The 13,783-nt window shown below is 40.7% G+C and overlaps 1 protein-coding gene across 1 annotated transcript in view; it reads right to left on the bottom strand.

Moving 5' to 3' along the window:
- CSMD1 (CUB and Sushi multiple domains 1) overlaps positions 1 to 13,783 on the bottom strand; it is a 2,063,616-nt gene that overhangs the window by 342,935 nt on the left and 1,706,898 nt on the right. Inside the window, exon 26 of the mRNA XM_024251429.3 lies at positions 2,259 to 2,461. Coding sequence (XP_024107197.3) covers positions 2,259 to 2,461 — 203 coding nt within the window. The remainder of the gene's footprint in view (positions 1 to 2,258; positions 2,462 to 13,783) is intronic.

Here is a 13,783-nt window from a genome sequence, read left to right on the forward strand (position 1 = left end):
TGGGGGTAGTTTCTAATAGTTAGCACCATCCCCCAGTGCTGTCTCATGATAGAGTTCTCAGGAGATCTGGTTGTTTAAAAGCTTGTAGCACTTTCCGCTTCACTCTCTCTTCCCCCTTCCCCGGCCGTGGAAGATGTGACTGCTTCCCCTTCACCTTCTGCCATGACTGTAAGTTTCCTGAGTCCTTCCCAGCCATGCCTTCTGTACAGCCTGCTGAGCTGTGACTCAATTAAACCTCTTTTCTTGAAAATTACCCAGTCTCAGATAGTTCTTTACAGCAATATGAGAATGGAATAATATACCCATGGAATGCATAACACCAAAAGTGAACCTGGAGAAAACTGTGGATATCGGCTGATAACGATGGGTCAGTGCAGGTTCATCGATTGCAACAAATGGACTACTCTGTGGGGATGTTGACAGGGAGGAGGCTGTGTGCTGTGGACAGAGAGCACGTGGGAACTCTGTGCCTTCTACTCGATCTTACTGCAAGCCCAAAACTACTGTAAAAAAATAAAACCTGTTGAAAAAACTGCCTGGATAATACAGAATGAAAAGAAGAGGAAAATGAACATAATCTCATAACTTTCTCAACTTTTTGTTTTGCCAAATAATCATTTTGCCAATGAATCACAATTCTACCGTTTGCTCTTGCCACCATTTCAAAAGATAAGAAAATTTTATATCACAACAAAAAGCAAGAGTGATATAATTTTGGAGTAAAGGACTTTTTTCCCCCCAAGGCAGAATAGTTGGAACACTCTTATTTTCATATTTTTGTGAAGGACCAGTGAAAATTTTACCATGTACAAGTACTATTCCACAGGCACATGTTTGCAAATTACTGCTTCAGAGCACAGTGAAACCAGAGGTAAGAAATTGTGCAGACTATAACCTCAATTTTATTAGCAACCTTTTAAAGCATTAAACTGACCTAAGTCAATTTTCTTATGTAAATCCTAAATATGACTTGCCAGTGACCTGCCAAGAGATAAATTGAGTCTGAATATGTTTGTGTGCAAATTCCACTTGTTTTATGATGATGGCCGACCTTGTGTGCTGCCCAATTATATGGCATCTCTCCACGGTGCCATCCTAAGGGCACTAAAAGGCTGAACTGCCACAAAATATCTCCACTCCTTCCTTCTTTGGAAACTTTTCATCAAAAATGGACTAGAGAGCAAATATGAGAATATCGTTAGGAGATAATAGTTCATGTGTGCAGATGTGGTTTCACACTAGTGATTCAGCAGAGGTTCCTCTGTCATATTAGCTTCTTGAAACTTTATCCCTAAGGTGGAAAAAAATTTAGGGACCGTCCTGAACTGGGAAGTTGCAAGTAGAGAATCAAAGGTGTTTGATTAGCAGGCTGTTTGCACAGAGACTTCATTACATAAAGAAAGAGTCAGACTGGGGCATGTAGGGTACCTGGAATCGGGGCTGGGTTAGGGGAACCCTGAAGATAGGTTCTACATTTATGTAGAGACCTACATCTGTCTTGTACCCAAGTCTAGAAATTTACTGACTAATTGAAACCTTTAAAGTCATACTTTTTTTTTTCATGTAACTAAGTAGGTCCATTGCCAGTCCTGATCTTATAATGAAAGAATTCCCTAAAACAAATTTTTCCTTTGATAATGACAGTGTTCAGAACACACTACTCCAAAATATGCAGTTTTGAGGAAACTGCAGAAGCAGGAAAGCCACTCCAGCCTCCGCTTGCCCCTTCTGCCCTGAAGCAGGCCATAGAATAATTCTCTGGCCTTCCTCGGAAGCAGGTCATGAAACCTTCATTCCAGAAGGAGACTCCTAGGATGCAGAGGAAAGGAATGAAGACAGACACACAGGGAAGAAGCTGAGCAAAGAAGCCTTAAGTTCCTCCCCGTTTATCACCACTAAATTCTATCTTTTCATTCTCCAATCATACTTCTGCACGGCTATCCATTAAAACACACAATTTTCTCTCTTCCTTTGGGTCTTCATTTCTGAAGGTTCCAGTGTCATGCAAAATGCACATCAAATAAGTTTGGTTATGCATTTCTCTTCTTAACCTGGCTTCTGTTATCGTGGCCTCAGCCATGGACCCAGCAATGGGGGAATAGAACTCTTCTCTGCAACATGCATTTTCCTAACTTCAAATTAGGCTCAATAAATTGCATCTGTGTAAGGAGACGCTGGAGAATATAAATGGAGGGAGATCTGTGTTCATGACAAGACTTTGATATGAAGGTAAAGAAGAAGCACGCTGTGCCACCTACTGGAGAACTGGATGGAGAAGCCAGACTTGCTGATGAAGAAGTCGCTGTCGAACTGCAGGGTGAGTGAGTTGAAGGTGCTGTGGATGTCCTCGGGAAGGGCAGAGCCACTCCACTCCTTCAGCAGGATGTCACTGTCCACCGGCCCGTCCCAGACCTTGAGGATGTCATGAGCCATCTCCGTGTCGAAAACAATGAAATGGAGGCTGCAAGAGAGAACACAGTAGCGCTACTTCCCGTGCATCGAGCATGTCCTGAACCCAAAGCTGTAACGTAAGCAAGCTCATTTCGCTTTCACAAAACCCCCACCAAAATGTACCTCGGTATTGTCTGACAATGAAGGATAAGGAAAATGAGGCTCACCGAAGTTAATTCAGGAATGCAAATTAGGATAAAGCACACAGGACCTCAGTCTGTCAATGGACGCAGAGAGATGGGTGAGCTAGATGCTGAGCTATCCATTTTAGGATAAAAGGATTCCTTTTGAGACTTCCAGATCTCTTTATAATTTAAGCTTTCTACGGCACACAAACCAAATATAAGTTTGGCATTGACAGATGAGTTTGAAGCAGATCTGAGTCAGCTTTGGTGCAGTCAGTGTTGTTCATGAAATGCCCCGCTAGGTGGCAGCAGCCACACCAGGAGAGAAAAGCTTACTCCAGAAGGACCTTTTCTACCTATATCTGAATAGTCTGCTCTTGTGTTGTACTTGTTTCTAAAAATTATATTTTAAAACTTCATTATTTAAAATAGAAACACAAAGGCAAAAATGGGTAATATAAACTCCCTTCTTTATAAAATTTTACCATACTTCTATTAGACTTCCAGGTATTTTTCAGAGTGATTTAAAAATCTCTTTGCTTAAGGACTCATATTCAGAGGCAGTAGGATCAGTGTAGTCCTGTTTATGGCCGTTGAAGCAAAAAGGGTTTAGCTGAAACACCAACAAAAATTAGCAGGCCCTGAATGGGTCTGATTTACAGTTTTTTATTTCCCGCGTATTGCACACCGATTGCAAGGGAGGTAAACTCACAGTGGACCACAAACAAAAAAACTACCCACGAGTCTCAACTGCTTTGTTTTGCATATATTACATATTTAAAGACAACACTTACGTCACCCTGTGTAAGGTATGGAATGTGTGGTGTATTTTTAAAATAATGAAGATAAATCATTAAATATAGAGGAAAGTATAGCAGATAGTAGACATTTATTTTCCTACTACCACCAATGTTAACATTTTGCCCTATTTGGGTCAGAACGTTTTTGTGTTTGTTTTCTTGAGACGGAATCTCGCTCCCTCTCCCAGGCTGGAGTGCAGTGTCATGATCTTCGCTCACTGCAACCTCTACTTCCTGGGTCCAAGTGATTGTCCTGCCTCAGCCTCCCAAGTAGCTGGGACTACAGGCATGAGCTTTCATGTTCAGTTATTAGTAGTAGTAGTATTAATATTTATAGTAGAGATGGGGTTTCACCATGTTCACCAGGCTGGTCTTGAACTCCTGACCTCAGGTGATCCACCCGCCTCGGCCTCCCAAAGTGCTGGGATTACAGGCATGAGCCACCATGCCCAGACCAGAACTTTTTATAAAACAAAAAATCTTACACATGCAGCAATTTTTTGCCTGCACTCCACCAGATCATTGGTTCTTTCTCTTATCACACACTCTGAAGTTGTAATGTAATATTCCCATTTGTGTATATATATATATTTTATTATTATTATACTTTAAGTTTTAGGGTAAATTTGCACAACGTGCAGGTTTGTTACATATGTATACATGTGCCATGTTGGTCTGCTGCTCCCATTAACTCCTCATTTAACCTTAGATATATCTCCTAATGCTATCCCTCCCCCCTCCCCACAACATGCCCCTGTGTGTGATGTTCCGCTTCCTGTGTCCATGTGTTCTCATTGTTCAATTCCCACCTATGAGTGAGAACATGTGGTGTTTGGTTTTTTGTCCTTGCGATAGTTTGCTGAGAATGATGGTTTCCAGCTTCATCCATGTCCCTACAAGGGACGTGAACTCATCATTTTTTATGGCTGCATAGTATTCCATGGTGTATATGTGCCACATTTTCTTAATCCAGTCTATCATTGTTGGACATTTGGGTTGGTTCCAAGTCTTTGCTATTGTAAATAGTGCCGCAATAAACATACCTGTCTTTATAGCAGCATGATTTATAGTCCTTTGGGTATATACCCAGTAATGGGATGGCTGGGTCAAATGGTAATTCTAGTTCCAGATCCCTAAGGAATCGCCACACTGGCTTCCACAATGGTTGAACTAGTTTACAGTTCCACCAACAGTGTAAAAGTGTTCCTATTTCTCCACATCCTCTCCAGCACCTGTTGTTTCCTGACTTTTTAATGATTGCCATTCTAACTGGTGTGAGATGGTATCTCATTGTGGTTTTGATTTGCATTTCTCTGATGGCCAGTGATGATGAGCATTTTTTCATGTGTCTTTTGGCTGCATAAATGTCTTCTTTTGAGAAGTGTCTGTTCATATCCTTCACCTACTTATTGAAGGGGTTGTTTTTTTCTTGTAAATTTGTTTGAGTTCTTTGTAGATTCTGGAAATTAGCCCTTTGTCAGATGAATAGACTGCAAAAATTTTCTCCCATTCTGTAGGTTGCCTGTTCACTCTGATGGTAGTTTCTTTTGCTGTGCAGAAGCTCTTTAGTTTAATTAGATCCCATTTGTGAATTTTGGCTTTTGTTGCCATTGCTTTGGGTGTTTTAGACATGAAGTCCTTGCCCATGCCTATGTCCTGAATGGTATTGCTTAGGTTTTCTTCTAGGGTTTTTATGGTTTTAGGTCTAACATTTAAGTCTTTAATCCATCTTGAATTGATTTTTGTATAAGGTGTAAGGAAGGGATCCAGTTTCAGCTTTCTACATATGGCTAGCCAGTTTTCCCAGCACCATTTATTAAATAGGGAATCCTTTCCCCATTTCCTGTTTTTGTCATGTTTGTCAAAGATCAGATAGTTGTAGATCTGTGGCATTATTTCTGAGGGCTCTGTTCTGTTCCATTGGTCTATATCTCTGTTTTGGTACCAGTACCATGCTGTTTTGGTTACTGTAGCCTTGTAGTATAGTTTGAAGTCAGGTAGTGTGATGCCTCCAGCTTTGTTCTTTTGGCTTAGGATTGACTTGGCAATGTGGGCTCTTTTTTGGTGCCATATGAACTTTAAAGTAGTTTTTTCCAATTCTGTGAAGAAAGTCATTGGTAGCTTGATGAGGATGGCATTGAATCTATAAATTACCTTGGGCAGTATGGCCATTTTCATGATATTGATTCTTCCTACCCATGAGCATGGAATGTTCTTCCGTTTGTTTGTATCCTCTTTTATTTCATTGAGCAGTGGTTTGTAGTTCTCCTTGAAGAGGTCCTTCACATCCCTTGTAAGTTGGATTCCTAGGTATTTTATTCTCTTTGAAGCAATTGTGAATGGGAGTTCACTCATGATTTGGCTCTCTGTTTGTCTGTTATTGGTGTATAAGAATGCTTGTGATTTTTGCACATCGATTTTGTATCCTGAGACTTTGCTGAAGTTGCTTATCAGCTTAAGGAGATTTTGGGCTGAGACAATGGGGTTTTCTCCATATACAATCATGTCATCTGCAAACAGGGACAATTTGACTTCCTCTTTTCCTAACTGAATACCCATTATTTCCTTCTCCTGCCTGATTGCCCTGGCCAGAACTTCCAACACCATGTTGAATAGGAGTGGTGAGAGAGGGCATCCCTGTCTTGTGCCCGTTTTCAAAGGGAATGGTTGCAGTTTTTGCCTATTCAGTATGATATTGTCTGTGGGTTTGTCATAGATAGCTCTTATTATTTTGAGATACATCCCATCAGTACCTAATTTATTGAGAGTTTTTAGCATGAAGGGTTGTTGAATTTTGTCAAAGGTCTTTTCTGCATCTATTGAGATAATCATGTGGTTTTTGTCTTTGATTCTGTTTATAAGCTGGATTACATTTATTGATTTTCATATGTTGAGCCAGCCTTGCATCCCAGGGATGAAGCCCACTTGATCATGGTGGATAAGCTTTTTGATGTGTTGCTGGATTCAGTTTGCCAGTATTTTACTGAGGATTTTTGCACTGATGTTCATCAGGGATGTTGGTCTAAAGCTCTTTTTTTTAATTGTGTCTGTGCCAGGCTTTGGTATCAGGATGATGCTGGCCTCATAAAATGAGTTAGGGAGGATTCTCTCTTTTTCTATTGATCGGAATAGTTTCAGAAGGAATGGTACCAGCTCCTCCTTATACCTCTGGTAGAATTCTGCTGTGAATCCATCTGGTCCTGCACTTTTTTTGGTTGGTAAGGTATTAATTATTGCCTCAATTTCAGAGCCTGTTATTGGTCTATTCAGAGATTCAACTTCTTCCTGGTTTAGTCTTGGGAGGGTGTATGTGTCGAGGAATTTATCCATTTCTTCTAGATTTTCTAGTTCATTTGTGTAGAGGTGTTTATAGTATTCTCTGATAGTACTTTGTATTTCTGTGGGATTGGTGGTGATATCCCCTTTATCATTTTTTATTGCATCTATTTGATTCTTCTCTCTTTTCTTCTTGATTTGTCTTGCTAGCGGTTTATCAATTTTGTTGATCTTTTCAAAAAACAAGCTGCTGGATTCATTGATTTTTTTGAAGAGTTTTTTTTTTTTTGTAGACTAATTCCTATAATTATATTTCTTTATTTTATTTTATTATTATACTTTAAGTTTTAGGGTACATGTGCACAACGTGCAGGTTTGTTACATATGTATACATGTGCCATGTTGGTGTGCTGCACCCATTAACTCGTCATTTAGCATTAGGTATAACTCCTAATGCTATCCCTCTCCCCTCCCCCTACCCCACAACAGTCCCTGGTGTGTGATGTTCCCGTTTCTGTGTCCCTGTGTTCTCATTGTTCAATTCCCACCTATGAGTGAGAACATGCAGTGTCTGGTTTTTTGTCCTTGCAATAGTTTGCTGAGAATGATGGTTTCCAGCTTCATCCATGTCCCTACAAAGGACATGAACTCATCTTTTTTTATGGCTGCATAGTATTCCATGGTGTATATGTGCCACATTTTCTTAATCCAGTCTATCGTTGTTGGACATTTAGGTTGGTTCCAAGTCTTTGCTATTGTGAATAGTACTGCTGTAAACATACATGTGCATGTGTCTTTATAGCAGCATGATTTATAATCCTTTGGGTATATACCCAGTAATGGGATGGCTAGGTCAAATGGTATTTCTAGTTCTAGATCCCAGAGGAATCGCCACAATGACTTCCACAATGGTTGAACCTAGTTTACAGTCCCACCAACAGTGTAAAAGTGTTCCTATTTCTCCACATTCTCTCCAGCACCTGTTGTTTGCTGATTTTTTAATGATTGCCATTCTAACTGGTGTGTGAGATGGTATCTCATTGTGGTTTTGATTTGCATTCCTCTGATGTGCAGTGATGATGAGCATTTTTTCATGTGTTTTTTGGCTGCATAAATGTCTTCTTTTGAGAAGTGTCTGTTCATATCCTTCGGTCACTTGTTGATGGGGTTGTTTGTTTTTTTCTTGTAAATTTGTTTGAGTTCATTGTAGATTCTGGAAATTAGCCCTTTGTCAGATGAGTAGATTGCAAAAATTTTCTCCCATTCTGTAGGTTGCCTGTTCACTCTGATGGTAGTTTCTTTTGTTGTGCATAAGCTCTTTAGTTTAATTGGATCCCATTTGTCAATTTTGGCTTTTGTTGTCATTGCTTTTGGTGTTTTACACATGAAGTCCTTGCCCATGCCTATGTCCTGAATGGTATTGCCTAGGTTTTCTTCTAGGGTTTTTATGGTTTTAGGTCTAACATTTAAGTCTTCAATCCATCTTGAATTAATTTTTGTATAAGGTGTAAGGAAGGGATCCAGTTTCAGCTTTCTACATATGGCTAGCCAGTTTTCCCAGCACCATTTATTAAATAGGGAATCCTTTCCCCATTTCCTGTTTTTGTCATGTTTGTCAAAGATCAGATAGTTGTAGATCTGTGGCATTATTTCTGAGGGCTCTGTTCTGTTCCATTGGTCTATATCTCTGTTTTGGTACCAGTACCATGCTGTTTTGGTTACTGTAGCCTTGTAGTATAGTTTGAAGTCAGGTAGTGTGATGCCTCCAGCTTTGTTCTTTTGGCTTAGGATTGACTTGGCAATGTGGGCTCTTTTTTGGTGCCATATGAACTTTAAAGTAGTTTTTTCCAATTCTGTGAAGAAAGTCATTGGTAGCTTGATGAGGATGGCATTGAATCTATAAATTACCTTGGGCAGTATGGCCATTTTCATGATATTGATTCTTCCTACCCATGAGCATGGAATGTTCTTCCGTTTGTTTGTATCCTCTTTTATTTCATTGAGCAGTGGTTTGTAGTTCTCCTTGAAGAGGTCCTTCACATCCCTTGTAAGTTGGATTCCTAGGTATTTTATTCTCTTTGAAGCAATTGTGAATGGGAGTTCACTCATGATTTGGCTCTCTGTTTGTCTGTTATTGGTGTATAAGAATGCTTGTGATTTTTGCACATCGATTTTGTATCCTGAGACTTTGCTGAAGTTGCTTATCAGCTTAAGGAGATTTTGGGCTGAGACAATGGGGTTTTCTCCATATACAATCATGTCATCTGCAAACAGGGACAATTTGACTTCCTCTTTTCCTAACTGAATACCCTTTATTTCCTTCTCCTGCCTGATTGCCCTGGCCAGAACTTCCAACACCATGTTGAATAGGAGTGGTGAGAGAGGGCATCCCTGTCTTGTGCCCGTTTTCAAAGGGAATGGTTGCAGTTTTTGCCTATTCAGTATGATATTGGCTGTGGGTTTGTCATAGATAGCTCTTATTATTTTGAGATACATCCCTACATTACCTAATTTATTGAGAGTTTTTAGCATGAAGGTTTGTGGAATTTTGTCAAAGGCCTTTTCTGCATCTATTGAGATAATCATGTGGTTTTTGTCTTTGGTTCTGTTTATAAGCTGGATTACATTTATTGATTTTCATATGTTGAACCAGCCTTGCATCCCAGGGATGAAGCCCACTTGATCATGGTGGATAAGCTTTTTGATGTGTTGCTGGATTCGGTTTGCCAGTATTTTACTGAGGATTTTTGCATCGATGTTCATCAAGGATATTGGTCTAAAATTCTCTTTTTTTGTTGTGTCTGTGCCAGGCTTTGGTATCGGGATGATGCTGGCCTCATAAAATGAGTTAGGGAGGATTCCCTCTTTTTCTATTCATTGGAATAGTTTCAGAAGAGTTGCTACCAGCTCCTCTTTGTACCTCTGGTAGAATTCTGCTGTGAATCCATCTGGTCCTGCACTTTTTTTGGTTGGTAAGCTATTGATTATTGCCTCAGTTTCAGAGCCTGTTATTGGTCTATTCAGAGATTCAACTTCTTCCTGGTTTAGTCTTGGGGGAATGTATGTGTCGAGGAATTTATCCATTTCTTCTAGATTTTCTAGTTTATTTGCATAGAGGTGTTTATAGTATTCTCTGATGGTAGTTTGTATTTCTATGGGATCAGTGGTGATATCCCCTTTATCATTTTTTATTGCATCTATTTGATTCTTCTCTCTTTTCTTCTTGATTTGTCTTGCTAGCGGTTTATCAATTTTGTTGATCTTTTCAAAAAACTAGCTCCTGGATTCATTAATTTTTTGAAGGGTTTTTTGTGTCTATATTTCCTTCAGTTTTGCTCTGATCTTAGTTATTTCTTGCCTTCTGCTAGCTTATGAATGTGTTTGCTCTTGCTTTTCTAGTTCTTTTAATTGTGATGTTAGGGTGTCAGTTTTAGATCTTTCCTGCTTTCTCTTGTGGGCATTTAGTGCTATAAATTTACCTCTACACACTGCTTTGAATGTGTCCCAGAGATTGTGGTATGTTGTATCTTTGTTCTCATTGGTTTCAAAGAACATCTTTATTTCCGCCTTGATTTCATTATTTACCCATTAGTCATTCAGGAGCAGGTTGTGCAGTTTCCATGTAGTTAAGCGGTTTTGAATGAGTTTCTTAATCCTGAGTTCTAGTTTGATTGCACTGTGGTCTGAGAGACAGTTTATTATAATTTCTGTTCTTTTACATTTGCTGAGGAGTGCTTTACTTCCAGCTATGTGGTCAGTTTTGGAGTAGGTGTGGTGTGGTGCTGAAAAGAATGTATATTCTGTTGATTTGGGGTGGAGAGTTCTGTAGATGTCTATTAGGTCTGCTTGGTGCAGAGCTGAGTTCAATTCCTGGGTATCCTTGCTAACTTTCTGTCTGGTTGATCTGTCTAATGTTGACAGTGGGGTATTAAAGTCTCCCATTATTATTGTGTGGGAGTCTAAGTCTCTTTGTAGGTGTCTAAGGACTTGCTTCATGAATCTGGGTGCTCCTGTATTGGGTGCATATATATTTAGGATAGCTAGCTCTTCTTGTTGAATTGATCCCTTTACCATTATGTAATGGCTTTCTTTGTCTCTTTTGATCTTTGTTGGTTTAAAGTCTGTTTTATCAGAGACTAGGATTGCAACTCCTGCCTTTTTTGTTTTCCATTTGCTTGGTAGATCTTCCTCCATCCTTTTATTTTGAGCCTATGTTTGTCTCTGCACATGAGATGGGTTTCCTGAATAGAGCACACTGATGGGTCTTGACTCTTTATCCACTTTGTCAGTCTGTGTCTTTTAATTGGAGCATTTAGCCCATTTACATTTAAGGTTAATATTGTTATATGTTAATTTGATCCTATCATTATGATATTAGCTGGTTATTTTGCTCATTAGTTGATGCAGTTTCTTCCTAGCCTCGATGGTCTTTACAATTTGGCATGTTTTTGCAGTGGCTGGTACTGGTTGTTCCTTTCCATGTTTAGTGCTTCCTTCAGGAGATCTTGTAGGGCAGGCCTGGTGGTGACAAAATCTCTCAGCATTTGCTTGTCTGTAAAGGATTTTATTTCTCCTTCACTTATGAAGCTTAGTTTGGCTGGATATGAAATTCTGGGTTGAAAATTCTTTTCTTTAAGAATGTTGAATATTGGCCCCCAGTCTCTTCTGGCTTGTAGGGTTTCTGCCGAGAGATCAGCTGTTAGTCTGATGGGCTTCCCTTTGTGGGTAACCTGACCTTTCTCTCTGGCTGCCCTTAACATTTTTTCCTTCATTTCAACTTTGGTGAATCTGACAATTATGTGTCTTGGAGTTGCTCTTCTCAAGGAGTATCTCTGTGGCATTCTCTGTATTTCCTGAATGTAAATGTTGGCCTGCCTTGCTAGATTGGGGAAGTTCTCCTGGATAGTATCCTGCAGAGTGTTTTCCAACTTGGTTCCGTTCTCCCTGTCACTTTCAGGTTCACCAATCAGACGTAGATTTGGTCTTTTCACACAGTCCCATATTTCTTGGAGGCTTTGTTCATTTCTTTTTATTCTTTTTTCTCTAAACTTCTCTTCTTGCTTCATTTCATTCATTTCATCTTCCATCACTGATACCTTGTCTTTCAGTTGATCTAATTGGCTACTGAGGCTTGTGCATTTGTCTCATAGTTCTCATGCCTTGGTTTTCAGTTCCATCAGGTCCTTTAAGGACTTCTCTGCATTGGTTATTCTAGTTAGCCATTTGTCTAATTTTTTTTCAAGGTTTTTAACTTCTTTGCCATGGGTTCGAACTTCCTCCTTTAGCTCGGAGTAGTTTGATCATCTGAAGCCTCCTTCTCTCAACTTGTCAAAGTCATTGTCCGTCCAGCTTTGTTCCATTGCTGGTGAGGAGCTGCGTTCCTTTGGAGGAGGAGAGGCACTCTGATTTTTAGAGTTTCCAGTTTTTCTGCTCTGTTTTTTCCCCTTCTTTGTGGTTTTATCTACCTTTGGTCTTTGATGATGGTGATATACAGATGGGGTTCTGGTGTGGATGTCCTTTCTGTTAGTTTTCCTTCTAACAGTCAGGACCCTCAGCTGCAGGTCTGTTGGTGTTTGCTGGAGGTCCACTCCAGACCCTGTTTGCCTGGGTATCAGCAGTGGAGGCTTCAGAGCAGCAGATATTGGTGAACAGCAAATGTTGCTGTCTGATCGTTCCTCTGGAAGTTTTGTCTCAGAGGAGTACCAGGCCGTGTGAGGTGTCAGTCTGCCCCTACTGGGGGATGCCTCCCAGTTAGGCTACTCGGGGGTCAGGGACCCACTTGACGAGGCAGTCTGTCCGTTCTCAGATCTCAAGCTGCATGCTGGGAGAACCAATATTCTCTTCAAAGCTGTCAGACAGGGACATTTAAGTCTGCAGAGGTTTCTGCTGCCTTTTGTTTGTCTGTGCCCTGCCCCCAGAGGTGGAGTCTACAGAGGCAGGCAGGCCTCCTTGAGCTGTGGTGGGCTCCACCATTTCAAGGTTCTGGCAGCTTTGTTTACCTACTTAAGCCTTGGCAATGGCGGGCGCCCCTTCCCCAGCCTTGCTGCAGCCTTGCAGTTTGATCTCAGACTGCTGTGCTAGCAATGAGTGAGGCTCCGTGGGCCTAGGACCCTGTGTCCCGTTTGCTAAGACCGTTGGAAAAGCGCAGTATTAGGGTGGGAGTGACCCGATTTTCCAGGTGCCATCTGTCACCCCTTTCTTTGACTAGGAAAGGGAATTCCCTGACCCCTTGTGCTTCCCAGGTGAGGTGATGCCGCGCCCTGCTTTGGCTCATGAGTGGTGCTCTGCACCCACTTTCTGACACTCGCCATTGAGATGAACCAGGTACCTCAGTTGGAAATGCAGAAATCACCCGTCTTCTGCGACGCTCATGCTGGGAGCTGTAGACTGGAGCTGTTCCTATTTGGCCATCTTGGCTCCACCCATCCCATTTATATTTTTATAAGCTTCATATGTGTGTGTGTATTTATATCCCCAAACAATATATAGTACTACTCTGTGTGTTTAAGAGTAGTTACATATTAAATAGCACTTGACATGTGTGTGCTTGTATCACTTTCAATTTGCTTTTATTTTATTTATTTATTTATTTGATTTTATTTGAGATGGAGTCTCACTCTGTCGCCCAGACTGGAGTGTGGTGGCGCGATCTCGGCTCACTGCAAGCTCTGCCTCCCAGGTTCACGCCATTCTCCTGCCTTAGCCTCCCGAGTAGCTGGGACTACAGGCACCCACCACCACGTGTGGCTAATATGTTTGTATTTTTTAGTAGAGACGGGGTTTCACCATGTTAGCCAGGATGGTCTTGATCTCCTGACCTTGTGATCCGACCACCTCGGCCTCCCAAAGTGCTGGGATTACAGGTGCGAGCCACTGAGCCCGGCCTCAGTTTGCTTTTATACTGACTATTATGGGAGAGTCCGTTATACTAAAAAAAATGTAGAATTTTGTTAATTTACTTTAAAACTGTAAGTGCTTTATTTTCCTAATTCCCTACTAAAGGTCAGTTTGTTTCTACTTTTTAATTTTGACAAATGGTGCCATACTGGATATTCCACTGTACTGATGCAAGGATCTTTCTAGGCTGGTATGATAAAGCGGATTTGCTAACTCGCTCTCCCTGGGATTCTA

The sequence above is a fragment of the Pongo abelii genome, chromosome 7, assembly GCF_028885655.2.
Source record: "Pongo abelii isolate AG06213 chromosome 7, NHGRI_mPonAbe1-v2.0_pri, whole genome shotgun sequence".
Taxonomy (NCBI): Eukaryota; Metazoa; Chordata; class Mammalia; order Primates; family Hominidae; genus Pongo; species Pongo abelii.